This window comes from Montipora capricornis, chromosome 10 (assembly GCF_036669925.1).
Source record: "Montipora capricornis isolate CH-2021 chromosome 10, ASM3666992v2, whole genome shotgun sequence".
Taxonomy (NCBI): Eukaryota; Metazoa; Cnidaria; class Anthozoa; order Scleractinia; family Acroporidae; genus Montipora; species Montipora capricornis.
Genome location: NC_090892.1, coordinates 49,437,722 through 49,460,221, shown reverse-complemented (window position 1 = coordinate 49,460,221; position 22,500 = coordinate 49,437,722). Strand labels below are relative to the sequence as shown.

The window sequence follows — 22,500 nt, the reverse complement described above, 5'->3', positions numbered from 1 at the left end:
GAAAAATCTGGGTTACCACCAAGTACTTGCTCTGTCAAAGAAAGGGCTTCTTTGTCCATTTCTCTATTCTTTCTCTGAATCCAAGAAGCGAAAAAAATTAATTATGAAGTAACCTTTGTGTTAAAGTGCTCCTGTGATTCTTATTTTCTTTGGATTTCAAATCTATGTTTAAGTTTTCAAAAAGACACCTGTTTATTTTAACTGGACTTTTCCTATTTCATGGTTCGCCATTACTAACTTTAAGATCTTGAGAGAGCTGGATCAAGGAGAAAATGACATCAAAGGCTCACTACTTTAAGAATGCAATGTGTATGAATTGTATGCCTCTGAATAATATGCAGCCAAGAAGTTTTGGGCTTTCAGAATTTTAAACTCACGTTTTGCTGATACACATGTAACAAGCTGCATTCACACCCTAAAATTTTAAGCAAGAGAACCTTTGACGCCACTTTTCCTTGGATCCAACCCTCTGAGTTCCAATCAGTCATTTTTGAATGTGAGTAATGGCGGACCACGAAATCCAAAACTGACACTCAAAGTAAACTGCCTCAAAAAAATTAAATTGTGCCAGTTAGGTGTTAAGCAAACACACTTTCAAAAGCTGAAGATAAAAAGGAAGTGATTTTTTTTTATCACAGGGGCACTTAAAAACTATATGAAAACATTTAAAGATACTTAAAAGCCCTTCAGATGCATCTGTAAGGGAGAATGACTACAATCTCTGTGCAAGAATATTTTGCAACTTTCTGTTTGTCAAGCAAGTTTAATCAAAGCTGACAGTTCGAAAAAAAATGCCATTATCAAGCATGTTTCAGTGTTATTCAAAAAGACAGTGCAAGAAATGCAGCTGTACCTTTTCATTGATGCGATCAGTGGCTTCTCTGTAAATTTTCAGTTTTTTGTCTCTTTCTTTTCTCTTTGCTTCAGCTTGTTCTGCAGTAGTGCGTACTTTAATTCTCCCATGCTACAATAATAATTAGTATTGTCACAGTTCAAATGAGTATTTTTCCTATCTTAAGCTTGTTTAGAAGCAACTAGATTCAATGTCCTCGGTTTGGGGCCTACAGCCCAGTTTTTCATAGCAGCACGAGTCACGCATGTTAGTGGCAAAGATGCCGCAAAGCCGTAATCTCCGCACAGCTTTCACTTCACTGCCTCTTCACAAGTTGCACGACCTCGCCCTTCCAAGAAAAACTGGAAAACCTGCTTGCTGGCTGTGGGATTCTATGCAAAGTCCCTACCATTAAGCAGTTCCATTTATATATAATTCAATCAGGGATGTACACTGTAGCTAAGAATAAATTCATCTGGTTGAAGGTTCTATTGAAGCAATAAGTTCGTGCTATGAGCATCAAAGGGACTGGGTAACAAGATTGTTCCCAGTGCCTTGCAACACCTGGCATTCTTCAAGATGGCGAATACAGACATGCACAACAGTACTTAAAACAACTCTTTTATTTCATTTCCAGTATCGACAAATTCTAGTGATAATTCCACATACTAACATGTATATTCATTTTTTTTTAACACATCAAATGACTTTTAAACTTTGAAGAGAATAATTTGTAATCTTCTCAGTTGCTTAGACCAACGGCCAAAATTCAGCCAGCGATCACCCTTTCTCAAGCGGCGATTTTCACCGGCAGCCGGCGCTTAGGGATGTCCCTGATTCAATGGCTGTGTGAATAATTGTGTAACTGATTTTTACCTAACAGAGGCCAGCTTTCTGCAAAGAAATGTTGTAAAAAAATGAAGAAGTAGAGGAAAAAGAGGCCAGCCAAAGTGAAATAGTATTTTCTAGTTCTATTCTTACCTTGATAGTACCAACTTCTCCGAAGAGTTGATACAATGTGCTTAAAGGGTGCTTGCAGTGTATGGTTTGTTAATAGAGACCCTTACATGCACGTTTACGGCTAACTGCAAACTGAGGTTTGAGATTTGCAGTTTGGCGTTAGAAGTTGTGATAGTTCGTGCATTTAGATTTAAGTAAACAAGTGCAAAGCTGCGGAGGCCGCCATATTGAATTTCCTCGGTGCTCAGCGTTGATGTTTCAGTCAACGAAATAAATAAAACCACGGCTCTTTTGATTGTTTCATTCACATGAAATGAAAGATAAAAAGTTGCTTTTTATATCTGCCCCGTTCATACGTGGGATAATGTAACTTCCATGCCATAAAGAGCTGAGGTAAATTACTTACGTGAAAACCTACTTTCCGCCGTTGAAAACGTCAAAACCTACCCTCAAACGTGACGGCAAGCGCTAGTCATGTGACTTCCAGCAGTTTGAGGTTAGCCGCAAACGTGGATCTAAAAGTCTCTAATGCCACACAAAAGCATAAGTGCAAGGCACTTGCAGGTGTAAAAGAATTGGTAGAATCTTGTTCCTAGATTTTCAAAAAATGTGGGTGTCATCATACAGGGGACTGGAACTCCTGTGCTGTGAATCAGCAAATCTAACAACAGACCTGACTTTGCCTATTACAAGCCTGGTATTACACTCTCTGTTGTTCTGGAAGACTTTTCTAGTTCACATCTACGCAACAAATTAAAAGCAATTTCCACATCCAAACTCGAACTGTTTTATAGAAGTTGCGATTTGCTCTCAAATTATTAAGCTTCAAATTGCTAATTACATATCATGAATATTATTTTATACAAATACCAAAAGTGGGCTCTCTAAATTATTATTTAATTAATAAGTTATAAAAAGGAAGAGCTTGAATATAAGGCTGAATATGGGTTCCTTCTGTATGTACCGGAGCACAGATTACGTAAAACAAAAGAAACAAAAGACAGAAAACAAAACAACTCCAAATAAAGACTAGTCCCAAGTGACCAAAATACAATGTTTTCCGGTACATGCAGAAAGACCCTGAGTATGAATCATTCTTTAACGATCAAACGAATGTCACCATGTCAGTCTTGTGTTAGATCATTTGTTTTTACTGATCACCCGTATGTTTTCAATTGGTAAAAATATTTTTTCCCCCTTCAGATAAGACACCAAGTAATAGAGAATTTTTTTTTTTAAAGACTAGGGCCTACCATGCTCTTAAACCGAGTCTTTGGGGGAGAGCTCCAGTAGATTGTTTTCAGCGCACCGCCATGTTCTTTTCGACCGTGGGGTATTGAACACTAACAAGTAAATAAGTTCTTCTGCACAGTGGACTTCAAACGCGTTACGTAAATTTACACGAAATGTGAAAAGCACCACAAAAAAAGACGTGTTAGCTACTACTTGGAAGGGATTTTTTGTTTCCCTCTGTGAACAAAAGGTTGATGGAACAATAGCAAATATTTGTAATGGAAATTTTATACACTGCGGAATGAAAGGATAATTTTCCTTTTATCGTGCCATCTTCGTAAGCGACGTAAGGTCGCCATACTTTTCACCTTCATCATCAGCGTTTATAATCTACTATATCATTTGCGACACCTCAACAACTTGTCGTATGAACTGGATATTGGCTCATGGATACAAATTTAAATGCCGTGCATGATCCTGTGGATGTAGCCGCAAGTTTTGAGAAAATGGGATTCGTAACGCTTTTTCTTCAGACCGTATCTTGGATCTCATCTGCCGCCATGATCGTCGGTGCTGTTGTTCCTTATGTTCCTCAGTATTGGGACATATGGAAATCTAGGGACGCGGAAGGTTTTTCTTTGCATGTCTGCTTGGCATTGCTTGTGGCTAACATCCTCAGAATATTTTTTTGGTAAGTTGCTAGGTAAACTATTAAAGTGCTATAAGTATGATAAAAAAGTCACTTCCTATTTTTCTTCAAATTTCGAAAGTGGCTAACACCTGACTAGCAAAATTTTGAGCTTTCATTTTGATCCAAAGGCTGCTTTCTTTGAGCGTGAGTTTTGGATTTCACGGTCCACCATTACAAACCTCAGAGGGTTGGGTCTGGGGAAAAGTGATGTCATTTACTCACTAGCTTAAAATTTCAACGTGTAAACACATCTTATTATGATATGCAAATCACAAGTTTTAAAGTCTGAAAGCCCGAAACTCCTGTGCTGCACATTAATTCCTCCGCGTACAGACACATTACATTCTCAAGCTAGTGAGTCTTTGATGTCAGCTCTTTCAAGATTTCAAAGAAAGTAATGGCGGATCATTAAAGAGGAAAGTTTCAGTTAAAGTAAATAGGTGTCCTTTTGAAATTAAGATTTAAAGCTTGGGTCACTCAATTTTCAGTTAACATAGTTTTGAAATCCAAGGACAAGAAAATAATTGATTTTTTTGGTCTTAGTAGGACTTTAAGTACATGTACCAATAGAGTGTAACTATAACTAGTGGCTCAATTTCTTGTTGTTGTAATAATATCAAAATAATAAGTAACATTTTAGGCCTGATAGCCATGTCTAGATTATGGAATAACCGTCCAGTTATTGTTATATACATGTATAGCATGCATTGTTTTTCAAGGGATGCTGCTACAAGAGGAATATAGGGGACGAGTATTGGCTCTCCATTAAGTTAGTAACCTAATGCGAAATGTTTATTTATGGGATCCATGGCATCTGACAGGTTGTGGCAATGTGGATCCATGTAATTCCCTAAAATCCGCATCCTCCGCATAATTACGATATTTTCCGCATAAACAAAAGAAATGCCTGATATTAGTGATAAAGCAGCTGGTTAGCATCCTCACAAACATAAAAGCCTTAAGAGATTGACTGTTTTCAAAACACTCATTTTCTGGAACATTGAAGATCAATAATTGAAGAAAACACACCATTTCATTCGCAAGATGAAAGGTCGTAAGCAGTTTCCCAGATTCAATGTAGGACACAGGCTGCTCTTTACAACCTCTAAAATCATTGGATCCCTTTAGGACACAGCTCTATTGCTTTGAGAGTTAGGGTTCATTGTTTCTTTTGTATCGTTCTGTGTGTCTATTGTTTTCTGAGCCAATCCTGAGAGCTGCTGCTGTTGTAATCTCAGTCTTAATCTGTACCTAATCTTAAGCTCAATGAATTGTGATGACAATGATTATAACAAATACCTCAGGCAAGACAGTCGAGAGAATGTGTTGTTTTATTTAAAACCAAGGGATGGAAACAAATAATCATTTGTTTTCCCCCTGCTAAGTCTGTGGACCAGGCCAATTCACTGTTATATTCATTTGTTGAAATTGCATATTGGGACATTAAAATAATGATAGTTACTATCTGCAGTTTGTTGTTTCATTGATTAAGGGCTGTTGTTAGGAGGAACATCACACATGATAGATTGGCTGGAATTTTCAAAAACTTTGATCATTTGGGTCACTTAATACTGACATCTGGCTGTTATCTCCATCCCTGTGAGCAATTTTATTTTGGAAATAAAGGTGCACTTTGTCAAGAGAGCACAGTGAGTGAAGTGAGGATTATGACTTAAAGCCTCTTCTTCTCTATTGTTTATCATCATCAGGTTTGGCCGTCATTTTGAGCTGCCATTGCTACTTCAGAGTTTCATTATGATTGTTGCAATGCTTGTGATGTTACAGCTTTGTACTAAAATCAGAAGAGAAAGTGACATGAGTGCAAGGAAAAGATCATTTCTTGGTGAGTACATGGGAAATTGAAGGGATCATTTCTTGAAGATGATTAACTGTTATCTATAACAAAAGTAATGGTTTATTAATAAGAAAGGTGTCTAGACATGTCCAAGGAAAGAGGAAGGAGGCCTGATGGGCCTTCTAGGCTCGTAACAGACTTTACATTTACCTTGTTTGGTCAAGATGGCTGAATATTGACCTCGTTCTTTTTTTGCGTGGTTATGGACCTCGACTTCATCTCGGTCCATAAACATGCAAAAATAGAACTTGGCCAATATCCAGCCATCTTGACCAAACAAGCTTGGTCAAATAACCCATATACATGTACATCATCTTGCATCATTCATCGTCAAAAATTAGAAAGGAACGCAAGGTTATTATTTGAAACATTATTGGTCAATGACTAGTATTGATCAAGAAGTTACAGACCTTAGAATTGTTAGAATTAATTAAGGAGCAAAAACAAGTTTAGTTTTGTTATGCTTCAACAGAACAGTTCTGTTTTGTGAGGGTGTTTTTGCAGAAGTGGATAAGGACACTTGAAATGTTATGTTGTTCCTGATGGAAGAATTAATTAATTATTTTGAAAGCACAAAGATTGCAGACTAATTTGAGCATGGGATTTAATCCCACAACCATACATTTGACATAGCGTCATGAGAATTGTTGGTTTGAACTGGGAAAACATATGTAAGAATGTCAAGAATATACGAAAATTGAATATGTTCAATATCTGTCAGCTTTTTCTCTCTGGTGGCTTGCTATATAACAGTACTGGACAATAATTATTAAATTTTGTTTAACTGTTTGTCCATCCAACGGAACCGCTCTTAGCCATCTTGTTAACTAGACTTTGAGAATAATTATTCAAACATGCAAGAAATACAAACTGTAATAATCCTATTAAACAGTGGTTTCAATTACAAGTACTGACAGCCGACAAAAAGCGCTTTAATTTCATTCATGTTGTGGACTGTTGATTTGGCTAAATTTGCTTGCTTTGTGATTGCTTTCTCATCATAAGAAGAGCCTACTAACAGGCTATTACATAAACTAATTCTTGTTTAATTGTAATCCCCTACAAGGATAATGGATGTTGTTGGGTGACTACCGGTATTCCTTAAGCTTAGCCTAACATGAGATACAATACAAATAATACAGGATGTAAATTACTGACAAAATGTTTGAACTCTTACTCTTCACCTAGATTTTCAAAGAAGACACTTTTGGGATTGGACACACTTTTCGGATTATGTGCTGTGTGTGTTAATATTCGTTGCTGTTGGTGGTTATGTTACCTACTTGTTGCTAAGCTTCCCAATGTTTGTGGAATCTGTTGGATTCTTGGCAGTCTTTTCAGAAGCTATCCTTGGTGTTCCTCAATTCTACCGAAATTATGTCAATCAGTCCATTGTGGGAATGAGGTTGGTACATTAGGGGTGTGCTCTATTGACCATATTCGGGAATAGGAATGCACGGAATAGAAGTTATAGATGTACCGGGGTAATTCAAATTAAAATTGTCAAACACCTGCTAAAATGCTATTTTAATTGAACATATCTTTATCATCCTTGTTGCTTCAAAATGCCAGACATACCCATTTAAATCATCAGTACACGTACATGACTTGTATTCTTCATCCAGAATAGGGTCAATCAAACGCACCCTAAATTCAGGCACAAAACAGGGTTGTCCAAGGGATTCATATTTCGTGCAAGTAGACAGCTGTGATTGAAAAGTAGGAGGTGAAAAGTAAGGAATCAACCATGTACCATCTACTAATAAACAGTGCAGTAGGATGGCCAATGGAGACAAACTAATACATCTGGTGATTTTTTTCCAACATATCAGACCAGCCAGTTTTGGGCTTTCCATGATTGCCCCAGTGAAGAAATCTGTCAATCATTCCATAACTGTTACAAGCATGGGTGACATGCAAGGATGCTGTTTGTGGTGATTTGACTATGAAATATGAACTTGCTTTTCAGTAATGTTTTTATTTTCTGTTAGCTTTTCTTTGTGGCTGTACAGAGTTGAAACAATGCCTTCTGAGTATCATCTTGAGAACATGACCAGTTATGTTTGTGGAATAGAGAACATTCACAGTGTCGGCAGCCGCTTGACCTGGGAAATGGTATTTAATTCTAGCTTTCGACCTTTGTTTTCTGATTCTGATACCATCCAGACTGATGAAGTGAAGGCCCAGCTTTGTTTTAGGTCAGTTGAGCCATCAGTCTTGATGTTGAGCTATTTTCCCAGTTGAGTGTGCTGCGAAATATTTCTTTTAATGTAGCGGAGAATCATGGAGTTCGTCGTCTCAGGAAGATATTGAACCTTGTATTGAACTGTGGAAATTCTAGAGTTTACTACATTTCAATTTCACACCTACAAAAAAGGAGAATTTGATTGCAATCCCAATTTTAAAGGAAATAAAAGCTATGTACTGTTTCACTTCTGCCATCACAAAGTCCCGGAAGGTATAAAGCTTCTTTTTCAAGATACACTTGAATTTTCATTCAAGTATTTGTCCCAAGTATTAGCAGCCTCTTAACTGTTGATTAAATTAAAATGACAGGTGTAACACTCAACATTTCAACGATAACATGTAAATACAGGGCCCCTAGGGGGGTCTGAGGCCATGCTCCCCCAGAAAATTCTTAAAATTAGACCCTCAGAAATGCATTTTCCTGCACTCTGAGGAGCAAATTTTATATTTTCTCAATCAAAAAGTGGCGAACATGAAACAGGTCAAAAAGATAAACTTCACAATGAATAAAGATATTTACTAACCATGTGAAAATGGGGATGCATCACAGAACCGTGAAAATGGTCAGTGGAATCCAATTTGTATCAAGTACCGGGTACATGTACGGTCCATTGATAATGTTGCTGAAAATGGCATCGGAATCCAACAACGATCGATCAGGGGTGTTCTCCAAAGGTTCTTACAGAAAGTGTTCGGATTTTTACCAAAAACACATCTTAGAATCAGGCAGCAATTATAGTTTCTTTAGAAGGTACATGTTTATAAATAAATTTCAATTTGTTAAATACTACATGAATATTCATTCTACAGCAACCATCACCTGCAACATTGACTGGGCTCAGCCATAACAGGTGTTACGCCGGTTATGGCCCCTAATGACATCCATGTACTCAGTCTCAACTTGGTCAAATTTCTAAACTGGGGCCATCATGTAAACTCAGTTCCAGGCTTCACTGCTGGCCCCCTGCTGACACCGCGAATGTTCTCTATTCCACAAAGATTTTAAAAAACAAACTTTAAGATCATTGTCACGGGGATTTCAATCAAATTTGAAGTTGACGGCTGGTTTGAGTAGAGCAACTGACTCTATCAACAAGGGGTTATTAAACTGCTCCTTTCTCTAGGGGTGTCTGGGAGCATGCCATTTTCTAGAATACTTCCAAACACTACACTTCGAAAGCAAAATAATTATTGATGATCACATTTTAGAAGTTGGGTGTGTGTACTTATTGAAATCATTGTTGTCATGATGTTTTTATCTCCATCATTCTTTAGGGGAAAGCAAGTTTTAAAGTATTTCTTTTTCATGACTGATCACTCCTTAAGTAATAATATTGTATAGTAAATGATGAAAAAAATAAAAATTTGATAGTTAAATTCAGTAAACTTAAAAGTATCATTCGAATCAACAAATTTTTAGAAATTGATTTTACTATATATTTTGCATTAAAATACAACAACGTTTCGACCGTTTTACAGTCATTTTCAAGTTCAAAGATGAAATTTAACATGTGCTTAATAAGTAATCATTTAAAAATGCTAATGACATACTGACCAAAAACTCTTAAATATTTACCTGGAAACAATAAAGCGATAAAAGGTCTTATAAAAATTGTTTTGTAGAATTCTAAGAAAATAGTGGTATAGTGAGTGTTTTTCAAATGTCTTTCTTTTCTTTGTAGTGTGAAAATGGTGGTGATGTGGCTTTCAGGAGATGTGTTCAAAACTTGTTATTTTATTGTCAAGACTGCTCCAGTCCAATTTTGGGTCTGTGGAATGCTCCAAATATCAATTGACATTGCAATACTTATACAGGTTTATAAGTTTGGTACACAAGAAAGGAGTCACGTAAAATAATGATTGCCTGTAGAATTCAAAAATTATTTTCAATTGCAATGAAATGTTTTCAACTTACCCTAAATGGGGCACATTTCTTATTTTAATTCAATTTGTAATGTAGAATATTTTAAGTACACACGATGAACAAAGTATTTTCTGCATTAACCATGAATTTTTAAGGTCTACAGAAGGTGACATATTTGTAAATAGCACAAAGAGAGAATGCATTGACCCAAAGAGACAGTATTACTTTTAAGGTCACAGCTACATGTACAATTTTACTTTCAGGGTCCTTGTCTTTGGTGTACATCAAACTAGTCTTGGGAGTAGAAAATAATATTATTTTTAAATGATATAGGCCTTGTAATAGCGACAAGTTTTGCCATTACAACTGTATTTTAAGAATGATTATAATATTGTCAATATTATCATTATTATTAATCTGCAAATAAATTGGTAAGTTGAAAAATCACTTCTTTGTTGTTACTGTGCAGTCATACCTGCAAACCCTGCAATCTGATTGGCTCTGGGAGTGGGCAGAATTTTTCTATCTTGCCCACCAACCCGGCGGAATCCTAGCCCTAGTTGCGTGAGCTTGTGTAATGACCTTAAATCTCCATTTTTTGACACCGAATCCGTTTACATACAGAACTACCGGTTAGTCTTTCAAAACAGATTTTTATTAGACAGGAGGTATAGAAATAGAAAATATTGCTCTTTGAAACCTTCAGTTTGTAAGTCTCTTACTGCATTCGCTATCAAGCATGGTGCGAGTCAAAAATTAAAAAAGTGATTTCAGAGAGGAAGAGAGAGAGAGAGGAAGAAAATAAGTTATTTACCTCTTAGGGGTCGATCCGTATACATGAAATCCATGTATATATATGTTATTTGCCAGCTGGGAGGTTCATATAGAGAAAAACTGTGTGGCCTCAGGCAGCTCTTTCAAGACCAAGGTCACAGATTTTTGCGATACAGACTTCCCAGGTGGCAAATCACATACATATACATGGGTCTCACAGGATCTTGTGATAGCTGTGGATCACACCCCAGCAGTGTTGACCCATTTGGTCTATGAAGTGTAATATTTTAAGCTCTATTCGTAATTCTCCAAACCAAACTAGCATCAAACTATTATGATGATGATGATGATGATAATAATAATAAAATAATGATAATAATGAGTTAGCCCTGTTAGTGGAACTGGACAGCAACAAAGAAACAAAATTCAACAGTCCCGCTTTGTAAATGAAAGCAGTAATCATAGCAAAATTTATGATCTCCACAAGTACTGGTAATGCGACAAGGGCCCTTGGAAATCGTCAGATATTCCGTGGGTGTCCTGTGGATGAACTCGTGGAGGTCTGGGTAAATCAGTTGCCTATGCATATGTCGACACGTCAGTGTGAATTCTGTGGATTTGAGACGAAAATGAAAGAAATGTCCAAAACAAAGCGTCTAGACGTAAAACATTGAACGTGGTGGGAGACTGTAATCACAATGGATCTCCATCGACTTCAGGAAAACTTTCGAGGCTTCAGAATTTCGGCGAAAGCATTCGAGCCAAGATCATGTTTTCGCGGGTGATTTTTGCACGGACTACGCGTGCGCTGTGGAGGCCTTACCCACATTTGACCAATCAGACAGGAGTATTCCGAACCCATGAGGGTTTCCTTTTTATGTCCAACATGGCAGACGCCAGTGGCGAAGAGAAGATTAGCAAAAAGTACGTGTATTTTATGTGTGGCCATGGCATTTCAGCGGTCGCTTAAGATTTGTAACGATTTACTTAACATTTCTTTGCATTTCTGATAACAGTGAGCTCAAGAGACGGCTCAAGGCAGAGAAGAAAGCCAAAGAAAAGCAGGCCAAAGAGGAGAGTTTGAAAGTAAAGTGTACTCTACTGTTTTGAAATTACAGACACGTGGCCGAAGCTTGTTCAGAATACTCACTGATTGTGTTTTACTTTCTTAGACGCAAGGTTGCCCAGGTGTCGAAAACAAAAAGAAGGACGAATTGGAGGAAGAATCCTTGGATCCCAATGTGAGTGAAAATTGAGTTAAGTGTTTCTGAGAATTGTGTTTTTTGATAATTAACTTGCTAATGTCTAAGCATGCATATTTTGCTCTCCTTACTTGTTCATTTTTTCTTTCAATTTAATAATATTATACTAGTATAAAGCAAAGAAAAACGGCGTTCTTTGTAGATATATTTTTTGCTGTTACTCATAATTTCAGTGATCTTGCATCACCCTCTCTCCCCTCCCCTCTCTGAAGTCCCCTTAAGTTTTGTTATTGGTTTCACCCTGGGATTCTGAGAATTTTCACTCACATGATTGTCACAAGTCTTGTTGAAAAATTGCCCAAAATTCTTTGCTTGTCTGACCAGGTCATATTTTTCAAGTGATTTCTGCCCATGGGACAATTTTGACAAATTGACAAAAAAGTGATTGATGAATTTTATCTTATGCAAAGTGGGTTTTCTCAATTCACAAATGTGGAGAGCTTCCATAGAGCTTTATAGCGTATGAAGCCAGAAAGTATTTCTAAATGGCCTTTACTTCAAAATTCTAACTCCATGCAAATCTTGATGGCACCAGACACGAGAATCTTCAAGCTTTGTTATTGGTTTTTACTCTGGGATTCTGAGAATTTTCACTCACATGATTGTCACAAGTCAGATTGATGAATTTTATCTTATGCAAAGTGGGTTTTCTCAATTCACAAATGTGGAGAGCTTCCAGGGAGCTTTATAGCGTATGAAGCCAGAAAGGCCTTTACTTCAAAATTCTAACTCCATGCAAATCTTGATGGCACCAGGCACGAAAAGCTTCAAGCTTTGTTATTGGCTTTCATCCTGGGATTCTGAGAATTTTCACTCACATGATTGTCACAAGTCGTGTTGAAAAATTGCCCAAAATTCTTTGCTTGGGAGAAAACTCTCAAGGAGGCCTGATAACTGTAAATGCTGTTTACGTTCTTGAGTTTGGAGGGGGGAAAAAATGAACTAAGCTTATCACATTAATGAAGTGCCAGTAGATCGATTATTCCGTGTTGTAAGCAAAACAAGCAGGCGATATGACTTCTTTTTAGTTTCAGGCCATGGTTTCCTGAGATACCCAAGTCCAAAAAAAGAAAACGTAGAAGCCAATAAATCTACATAATTATTAATAGTGTCAAAGTACTGAACGGGAAATGATAGACAACTAGACGAAACGTCTGCCCTCCGTCCTCAAACAAAAAGCCAGTATATAGTATGTCCAAAACACCCAAGCTTGTGATGTAAATAAGACAAAAATCAAAATAATTCTTTTAGATGGGGAACCCTGAAACATGCATAATTTTTTAAATGTTTAAATGCCAAAATTGTGAATTCCCCAGCATACATGATAAGGGTTTTTCAATAAGAGCTGACGTCTGGCGAAACTTGCCAGCTATTGCTTGGAACTTGCCGCCTACAGTACCATGTAAAAGTAAGTTGAGAATAGAGACACAATTCACTTGAAATCAAACTTAATCCTCAACACTCGATTCTCACAAAATCGCTGGTGCAAAACCTTGTCGATTATTCATACTCGATTCAACTTTCGCGAGAACATTACTCCTTGATTAAAAGACAACAGGAACTGATAAATAAGAAAACGTCGTGTATTAAAATATAAAAGTAAAACAGTGAGCTTTACCGCGCGATGGATTTTATTGGAATCGAATGTAAATTTCAATGTAAACATTAAGAAATATTTACATACCATGTGCCCAACCAAGTAACACAACGATTTATGTATTTTTAATCTCTTCTTAAATACAATGAACTGAAGGAAAATTATAGTGATGGTCTATTCGGTCGTAAAACATCTCGGTGCTAGACTTGTTCGCCAGTATCAGGTTTCATTCTCAAAAAAGAACAAGCGTTAAGTGAACAGAGAATAGCATCATTGCAGAACGAAGTACATGTAGAAAAAGCTTTGTTTTATACCTTGAGTTGAAACTTCGTATGAGGGCAACACATTGTTTCTATTTCTCTTCTCCTGCCTCTTTTGTAAATAATATTTTCCCAGTTAACCTGATCCCAGTGTCATTCTACCAAATCTTATGCAGGTATCACAAACCATAGTCAAAGAAAGTGCGAAGCATCGAAATTAATGCTGTAAGTGGTTTCACTTCTCGGTGTTTATTTCTTTAGAAGCCACCATATCAAATAAAAGTCATGACCAACACATTAAATAATAATGAATCATGATATTTTTAAATAAATACAGTAAGGTTAATGCTGCATGTTTGCATTATTATAATATAATTTATATGGTTTTAATAGCCCGATATGAAACCACAGATGCTTCTCCTGCAACAAACAAAAGTTCACTGTTTTGGTTGATTGAGGTTAAACGAAGTTTAACAAAGTAAACAACTAGCAGCGACTGCAGCCTATTGGTCAGTGGTTGTAGTATACTGGCGCATGCGTGGAATACCTCGTGCTTTGGGCTGTATCGCTTATTTATCAGTGTGGTGGGAAGTAGGAGCATTGTGTGGAGCGTTTAGCGGTTTTTTTTTTCCCTATATACAGTCTTCATTCCGTAGATGTGTTCAAAACTGCTTTCCTTTTAGTCAGGATTCTTTTTGGGTCCAGTTACGGGTTTGTTTTGGGAGAAATGCAACTTCGGGCAAACTTGCAATCGACTTGGGATAGCCGCCCATGTTGGATTCTTGTAGCTTTATTTTTGGGCAACGTTAGTTCACGCAGCTTCAGTAAGCGTTTTCTACCATCGAGATCTTATGCAGGGCCCCGCTTCTTATTGCATAAAGCCATTCACGACCACGCGGAATTTGCTTGGGCGCTGCGGTCGTACATCACGGCGTGACCTTTGGCCATCTCCGATCCCCGTACAAGAATCACCTGGCGGGAAGCTTGTCTTCGACCGACCTTGGACAGCGTATCCTTTGCACAGTTTCATATGGGACAGGGCATTTCATGCATTTGGACTTCAGAGCTAACTATCTCAGTTGTTAGGTGGCGTAGCGTCAATTTTAGCGTCTCGCTCGTATTCTGTCAGGCTTTTAGCGTTATGGCCGCGTCATAGGCTCTCTGATGCTTGGTTGTAGTTTGTTTCTAGTTTTGCGTTGGGCCATGTACTCTACTATAAGCATCTGTTATTTAGCTGGGCCTCACGTACAACGTTCACTTGTCTGGTAATATTATTGATACTACTATTACTATTATCTCGAGGCTTAGGCCGTTGGTATATTAAGTGACGTGCCTTGGAGCTGCTTTATTTATGTATCGGCGTGGCGTTAGCATGTATTTTTCTCTGTTCATTTGCTAGCATGTTGCGTGGACTTGTTTTGTACAGTTTTATGTAATTTATGTAGTTTAATATAATTACTTCGTTTACGAGGAGCAAGCGTTGTAGTTCTGTGCATTGATGTTTTGCGTTGCGTTCCACCTTAGAGTTGCATTGCGTTGTATTTTCAGCGTTTTTTAGCGTTGCATTGCGTGGCGTTGTATTCTTCGCATTGCGTTGTATTCTCAGCGTGGTTTAGCGTGGCGATAGCCCGTCTTATATGAATAGTTTATTACAAGAAATACCGATGTACATAGTAGGGAAAGCAGACTTGGGGATTTAATTTAGTTTGTCCATGTTTTACGAGGGAAACAGAGGGAGGGCGTTCTTTTTCAGTATCAACTACTAGATTTTGGAATTCCCTTCCAAGAGATATAATTTTTCTATACTTATTTGTATATTATTACATTATACCTTTTTGACTGTTTTAGATATATTTATATTTAATTGTAGGAGGGCCACTAGGTTATCAGCCTTAGCTGTTAGGTGCTCACCCTCGTGAGGTGGCGTTGGTTGTTGTTATTGCGTGGTGTTGTATTCCTTTTTTTTTGTATTGCGGGGTGTTATACTCCTTTTTTTTTGTATTGCCTTGTTTTTTTTTTGTGATTGTGGGAGCCCCACAAGTTTATCAGTCTTAGCTGTTAGGCGCTCACCCTCGTGAGGTGGCGTTGGTTGTTGTTATTGCGTGGTGTTGTATTCCTTTTTTTTTTGTATTGCGGGGTGTTATACTCCTTTTTTTTTTGTATTGCCTTGTTTTTTTTTTGTGATTGTGGGAGCCCCACAAGTTTATCAGCCTTAGCTGTTAGGTGCTCACCCTCGTGAGGTGGAGTTGGTTGTTGTTATTGCGTGGTGTTGTATTCCTTTTTTTTGTATTGCGGGGCGTTATACTCCTTTTTTTTTGTATTGCCTTGTTTTTTTTTTTTTGTGATTGTGGGAGCCCCACAAGTTTATCAGTCTTAGCTGTTAGGTGCTCACCCTCGTGAGGTGGTGTTGGTTGTTGTTATTGCGTGGTGTTGTATTCCTTTTTTTTTTTTTTTTTTGTATTGCGAGGTGTTATACTCCTTTTTTTTTTGTATTGCCTTGTTTTTTTTTTTTGTGATTGTGGGAGCCCCACAAGTTTATCAGTCTTAGCTGTTAGGTGCTCACCCTCGTGAGGTGGCGTTGGTTGTTGTTATTGCGTGGTGTTGTATTCCTTTTTTTTTTGTATTGCGGGGTGTTATACTCCTTTTTTTTTGTATTGCCTTGTTTTTTTTTTTTTTTGTTTTTTTTTTTTTGCGATTGTGGGAGCCCCACAAGTTTATCAGCGTTAGGTGCTCACCCTCGTATAATAAAGTTGGTTGTTGTTATTGCGTGGCGTGGTATTCTTACATTGTTTAGGGTTGCATTGGGTCTTCGCATTGCGTCGCTTTGTAGTCTCAGCGTTGCATTGTGTAGCGTTGTATTCTTAGCGTTGTTATCATTGCATGGCGTCTTAGCGTTGCATTGCATTGCATTCTCAGCGTTGGTAGCGTTGCGCTGTATTCTTAGCATTCTTGTCTAGTGTGTGTTGTTTCCCCAGTCCACTTCTGCCCCATTACACCCCTATCTGCAGGGTGAGCAGTCAGGAGCTCCAGTTGCTAGGTGGTCTTTTTAACGGTCAGCGGTCTACACATCTCGCAGGCGCCACGGTGGTATGTCACTCTGTGGTTAGCGGAGCGGTTAGTTGCTGGTTGTTTGGGATTGCATTCCCCCTCCCTCCCCCCCTCTTTATATTTATATATATATATATATACATATATATACATATAACTGATATATGTAGCTTGGCAGTTGGGGTTTGGTGTAGTCTTGCAGGGTTGCAGTCTTGTCAGCTCATTTTACATGCCAGTTGTTAGGGGTTGGGTTGCTGGCCTACGGCACGTTAGTTCTGGGCACCTGTTCTCCACTTGCGTCAACTGTTGTTAAACGGGGTTAACAACAAGAGCGCTTGTGTTCCCTTGAGGGTCTTGAGGGACTTGTTATGCACACGTCTATGCGTACGCCTCGTCGGCATTCCTTCAGGCTAGTGGTGTTTCATGAAGCACTGGTGCCAGTGCATCTGTCAGGGGTCTGCTTTCCCTTGCATTTTGCTATGTTCATTCGTGTAGCTGTGCCAGTGCTGTCGGCGGTCTTCTGTTATCCCCAGGTGCATGGGTGCTTCCTGTTTGTTGTAGTGTCTGTGTTCCCTGGAGGGTCTGCGGGATTTGTATGCACGCATGCCCGTGCACACGCCCGTGTCTACTTCCTCCATGCCAGCAGGGTTTTTGCTAGGCGCGTGTGCTAGTGCATCAGTCAGGGGTCTGCTTTCCTGTGCATTTTCCTGTGTTTGTTTGTGCCCTGCACCTGTGCATGCTGTCTGCTCACATTGGTAGGCCTGTGCGGTTGGGGGGGATCTTCTGTTGTCCACCTGTACGTGGATCCCTCATGTATGTTGTGGTGTTTGTGTTCCCTGGAGGGTCCGCGGAACTTTCTGCACACACGCCAGACCATACGTTTTATGTCTCCTTTCCTTCCGGCTAGCGGGGTTTCGCTAGGCCCTTGAGCCAGTGCCTCAGTCCGGGGTCTTTGTATTTTCTTCTATGTTTGTTTGTGCACCGGTGCCTGTGCATGCTTTTAGCTCACTTTGGTAGACCTGTGCAGTCTGGGGTCTTCTGTTGTCCACCTGCACGTGGATCCCCCGTGTTTGTTGTACATTTGTGTTTCCCGTAGAGTCTGTGCAATTTTTATGCACATGTGCCAGTGTATCCACTATGTCAGCATTCCTTATGTCCGCAGTGTTTTGTGCACACGTGCGCTGGTGCATTCATCAGGGGTCTGGGTTCCCTTTCATTCTGCCGTGTTCGTTCATACCGCTGAGCCAGTGCATGCTTACAGCCCGCATTCATAGGCCTGGGCAGTTGGCGGTCTTTCGATGTCCACATGGGTGTGGACCCCTTTTTTCGTGTAGCTTGTTTGTCTCCCGTAGGGTCTGCAGACTTGTTATGTACACGCACCAGTTCATATGCATGTCTACTTTCCTTCCTTGCTAGCAGTGTCTTGTGAGGCAATGGCACCTGTGCATCAGTGTAGGTCTGCCTTCCCATGCTTTTGCTGTGTTCTGTCGTGCACCTGTGCCAGTGCATGCCTTGAGCTTAGGTTGGTTACCTGTGCAGTCGGCAGTCCTTTGGGATCCACCTGCATGAGGATCCCTCCTGCGCGTTGTAGCATTGTACGAATTGTGATGCACACATGCCATACGCTTATATAAGTGTTCCTTCATGCCAGCAGTGTTTTATGAGGCGTCGGTCAGGAGTCTGCATTCCCTTGCATTTCACTGTGTTCGTTCATGTAGCTGCACCTGTGCATGCCTTTCAGCTAGCATTGGTTAACCTGTGCCTTCGGCGGTCTGCTGTTGTCCACATGTGCATGGATCCCTCGGGTCTGGTTGTAGTTTCTGGGTTGTCCTGGCAGTTTGCGGTTAGCACATTGCAGTGGTCTAGTCTGTTAGCGTGGTCATGAGCAGTTCTTTGGTTGTTGGGTGCCGTCGGATGTGGGCGATTCGGGGCTCTTGCTTAGGGGCCATGAGCCCCTCTCTCCGAGCCATCTAGGCTCGGAGGTCCTCCGGCTGGGCGTGGGGGCTCATGGCTGGGTTGTCAGGTTTTGCCAGCCATCGGTGCAGTCTCCATCTTGGAGCTGGCTGCCAATAGTGGAAGCTCCAGGATGTTTCGGGCACCCAACCTCCAAAGAGCGACGATGTTGTTTAATGAGGTTAAACGAAGTTTAACAAAGTAAACAACTAGGAGCGACTGCAGCGTATTGGTCAGTGGTTGTAGTATACTGGCGCATGCGTGGAATACCTCGTGCTTTGGGCGGTATCGCTTATTTATCAGTGTGGCGGGAAGTAGGAGCATTGTGTGGAGCGTTTAGCGGTTTTCTTTTTTTTTTTTTTTTTTTTCCTCCCTCCCCACCCTCTGCTTTCCACTGTGTATCAGTGTGACGGGTGCCCATTCTTCTCAGGGGCGTGGGGGCTCATGGCTGGGTTGTCAGGTTTTGCCAGCCATCGGTGCAGTCTCCATCTTGGAGCTGGCTGCCAATAGTGGAAGCTCCAGGATGTTTCGGGCACCCAACCTCCAAAGAGCGACGATGTTGTTTATTGATAGTAATCAGAAATTTAAAGATCCTATAGTAATTTAGGACAGTAATTGTTGATTTTTCTTGTAAGGGAATAAGCAAGCAACAATTTTAGGCAATGAAACTTGGGGTCTTGGGCAAGTCATTACGGAATAGTTTTACGTTCAAAGAAATATTTGTTTCCAGAAAGGTCTTCTCCTGCAGTGTTATTGATGACATGTATCCAGTAAGGTCTGTGAACTGCCCTCGCAGTAAACTTGAAGTCCATGTGATTGTTGAGTATGCTTTGATCACATGGACAAAGAATTATTTTTCCTCGGCAATCGCACAGAATACGTGTAAGACTTTTCTCTCTCGAACTACTACGGAAGTAATTTTCACTAACAAGCACAGCTAAATGATCGTTCAGATTGCACTCTTAATTAGAAACCTACGGAGTAAACTTTTGAATTTTTACCACTCTGGTCCGATAGTGTCAAAGACTGTTTACAGTCCATGAGATTATTGAGTATGCTTCGATAATACGGCTGCAATAATGGCAATAATTTTCCTCCTCAATAGATTTCTACGATCAGTTTCACACCAACAGTTTATTTGTCTTGTTTGGGACCTCAGTGGGGTATTTATACACACCACTAAAATTAGACTTCACAGTTAGGCCTTGCTCGCACATTTATGTGTGTATCGCTCGTTCTTTTGGTTTCTTAATCCTATGGCGGCTATTCCTCAAACCCTCTTGTCTAGACAACAAGAATGAAAGCTAGGCAAAAGGGTGGTAGTTCTCCATCATCTGTAACTGCTTCCAGCTTCCCCTGGCACCCACCAATTTCGCTGCAGCAGAAGCATTCATTGTACAAAGAACAACACTTACCTTTGCACCTACAAAAATGACGAGAAATTTGAATTTTTACAAATGAATGGAACAATATGGGTAAACAGATTCCAACTTTCCATCTAATCTCACTTAATTTAAACGATCTCAAAGCATTTCCTCTTGTTCTTCCTCTTGAGCTCTTTCCCATCGATATGCAGCTGCTTTTTTCTCAGTAGCCATAAGTTTAAATCTTCATAATCACAGGTCAGTGACTCAGAATGTTTTACGAAGTCAAACGATAACTCTGAAGTCGTGAACTCTGAAATCATGGTCTGTAGAAGACAAAGCTTCGCTTTCAGACATGTGTTCCATTGTTTACTCAAGTAGCAGCGAGCTCTATGTTGAGTAAGTCTATTGTGAGTAAGTCACTCCAGGCTTTCTCGAATAAGCATGCTGGCGATATACCAAAAATGGTGGATACTATGTAAAACAAGTATTTAGACGTAATAACATTGAAATGTTGGTGAAAGTGAGTTCAATTCATTATGTGAAATGTGTATGCAACATTTTGCCATTGTTTCCTACGAGGATTTGAGACTAATTATAACGTTCAGAATTCATTAATTGATTTAGGAAGTTTAGATTTTTTCCTGATGCAAAGATACATGTATTAGTATCATCAGCAAAAATCCTAAATGTCAGTTCGCTAGGACAATCTGGCAAATCATTTATATGAAGTAGAAATAGTAATAGAACTGCCTTGTGGGATTCCACAAATCATTTGTTTTGTAGATTCCGTATTGCCTAACTCGAGGATCGAATCGAGAATCGACTGATGTTTTTTACGCTACTCTACCTTTCCTTGGAAATTACCCCTAATTTAAAAATAACGCCAGAAACAGTCCCACAGAACACAAGCCTTGGGTGGGGAAAGTTCTTGTCATGAAAAGCAAAAGAGACCCCTGAATTATGAGTCATTTTGGCGGCGATCTCTGTTTCCCTTTCCATGTCAAAAGCGGTGATTGCAGGTGGAGAACACATGATTTTGAGGCAGCAGACCTTTATTCCAGTACTTGGTGTAAGCTGCCTGATTTGCTAACTACATTTGAAGGGTGACAATACAACATTTGCAAAAGGTGTTTTTGGTCACAACAGATGAAATGATTGCACGCAGCTGTAAAGAATGCAAGGAAGCGTTAAAGGGGCTATGTCACACTATTTTAAGCTTCATTTGAAAACCCAAAATTTGTCTTGCAGTCACCTGAATTTCAAAAAAAAAACTAGAATATAAAGTCAGAACTTAATGATATTAGTGTTTTGTTGAAATATCCTAAGAGGTCCAATTGTCAATTTTTTTCCTGGCCCATGAAAGTGCTCCTTTGGGATGCGTTGTGCATTCTCCTCCTCCTCCTCCTCAGGTTTTGCCACCTAATATAATTCCTATTGAAAACCCTGCATAATCCACAGCATGCACACCTAAAGAAACCAAGATGAATATAAGTGCAATTTAAAGCTGGTTCTTTTCTTTTATCATTTCCTCCTTCGCAGGGATACAAATGTAGCTCAGTTGGTTAGTGAGTGGCTTTCTGAGCTGGACGTCACCAGTTCTATCCCTGTCTTGTTCCATTGACTTCCCTAAAACAGAGCAATGAACGAGGAAAGGGGGTAAAAGGTGTCTACCAAGGGCCATACGTTTAATTACCCTCGTAAGATAAGGGCCTTTACCTAGATTAATCTTATAGAATGCCACTTATTGATTTTACTCTGTCTTGCCTAAGACAATTATTTTTCCTGTTAACTGCAACAGGGAATGCCTTAAGGGAAAGAGGATTTAACATCAGAAATTGGGTGTTATTTTCAAAAGGCAGTCATTTAAACACTGTTTGCTTCTATAGATAAATCCTCTTTCCTAAAATGATTATTTTAAATGAAATGTTTTTGGTTTTTTAAGGATTTTGCTTGGACTCTTCTTTTCCACAGCAATACTATAAAATTCGTAGCCAAGCTGTGGAGGCTTTAAAAGCCAGTGATGAGCCACCTTATCCTCACAAGTTCCACGTATCGATCTCGCTGGCAGAATTCATCCAAAAATACCAGGATATTGAGGATGGTACATGGCATGAAGATGTTGTGTCAGTTACTGGTAAGTTGGGAAATTTATTACTCTGTTGTCAAAAATTATTGTGTATATTATTCTTTCAGCCTGTAAGACTTTGAGAGCAAACTTGTGGTGGACTATTCTGAGGAGACATGCAAAAAATAGAGGCATTAGTACAGCAAAACTATTGTAATTAATTTAAGTGTTCCTGCTCTGAAAGAGCAGGCATATGCCACTCAGTTTGTGCCTTTTCCTCTTTTGAAGTCATAGGCCTTCAGTTGATTGTTGTTAATGACTTCAAAGTGTTTTGGATACCTAACATGCCTAATTAATATCTAATAAAAAGCATCATTAGGGGGAAACAGTTTCTAAAGGGATTAAATACTGACATGAAACAATGATTATCCCTTTTATGCTACCTTGAAGTTAAGTTCCCAGTCGCATTTAGTGACCCAATTCTGTTTCATT

The 22,500-nt window shown here is 39.3% G+C and overlaps 3 protein-coding genes across 3 annotated transcripts in view; 2 read left to right on the top strand and 1 right to left on the bottom strand.

Moving 5' to 3' along the window:
* LOC138022454 (geranylgeranyl transferase type-2 subunit alpha-like) overlaps positions 1-3,176 on the bottom strand; it is an 18,067-nt gene extending 14,891 nt beyond the window's left edge. The window contains exons 1-3 of the mRNA XM_068869586.1: positions 3,046-3,176; positions 854-964; positions 1-74 (exon numbers count right to left, since the gene is read on the bottom strand). The exon at positions 1-74 is cut by the window's left edge and continues 51 nt beyond it. Of these exons, the coding sequence (XP_068725687.1) occupies positions 1-74; positions 854-964; positions 3,046-3,048 (188 nt within the window). The 5' untranslated portion in view covers positions 3,049-3,176. The remainder of the gene's footprint in view (positions 75-853; positions 965-3,045) is intronic.
* Positions 3,166-10,126, top strand: LOC138022455 (solute carrier family 66 member 2-like). The gene is made up of 4 exons (XM_068869587.1): positions 3,166-3,716; positions 5,426-5,559; positions 6,760-6,976; positions 9,501-10,126. Exons 1-4 carry the CDS (start codon positions 3,472-3,474, stop codon positions 9,673-9,675), a joined length of 771 nt encoding a protein of 256 aa, XP_068725688.1. The 5' UTR covers positions 3,166-3,471; the 3' UTR covers positions 9,676-10,126.
* A 903-nt stretch (positions 10,127-11,029) lies between these two features.
* The window catches only part of LOC138022437 (lysine--tRNA ligase-like), a 29,366-nt gene continuing 17,895 nt past the window's right edge, over positions 11,030-22,500 (top strand). Inside the window, exons 1-4 of the mRNA XM_068869567.1 lie at positions 11,030-11,380; positions 11,473-11,542; positions 11,629-11,697; positions 21,915-22,077. Coding sequence (XP_068725668.1) covers positions 11,226-11,380; positions 11,473-11,542; positions 11,629-11,697; positions 21,915-22,077 — 457 coding nt within the window. The 5' untranslated portion in view covers positions 11,030-11,225. The remainder of the gene's footprint in view (positions 11,381-11,472; positions 11,543-11,628; positions 11,698-21,914; positions 22,078-22,500) is intronic.

Excerpts from the sequence above, each read along its gene's own strand:
- LOC138022455 (XM_068869587.1), top strand. The coding sequence starts at position 3,472 with ATGGATACAAATTTAAATGCCGTGCATGATCCTGTGGATGTAGCCGCA. Across the intron at positions 5,560-6,759 it reads AAGGAAAAGATCATTTCTTG|ATTTTCAAAGAAGACACTTT; the intron begins GTGAGTACATGG and ends CTCTTCACCTAG. Across the intron at positions 6,977-9,500 it reads CAGTCCATTGTGGGAATGAG|TGTGAAAATGGTGGTGATGT; the intron begins GTTGGTACATTA and ends TTTTCTTTGTAG.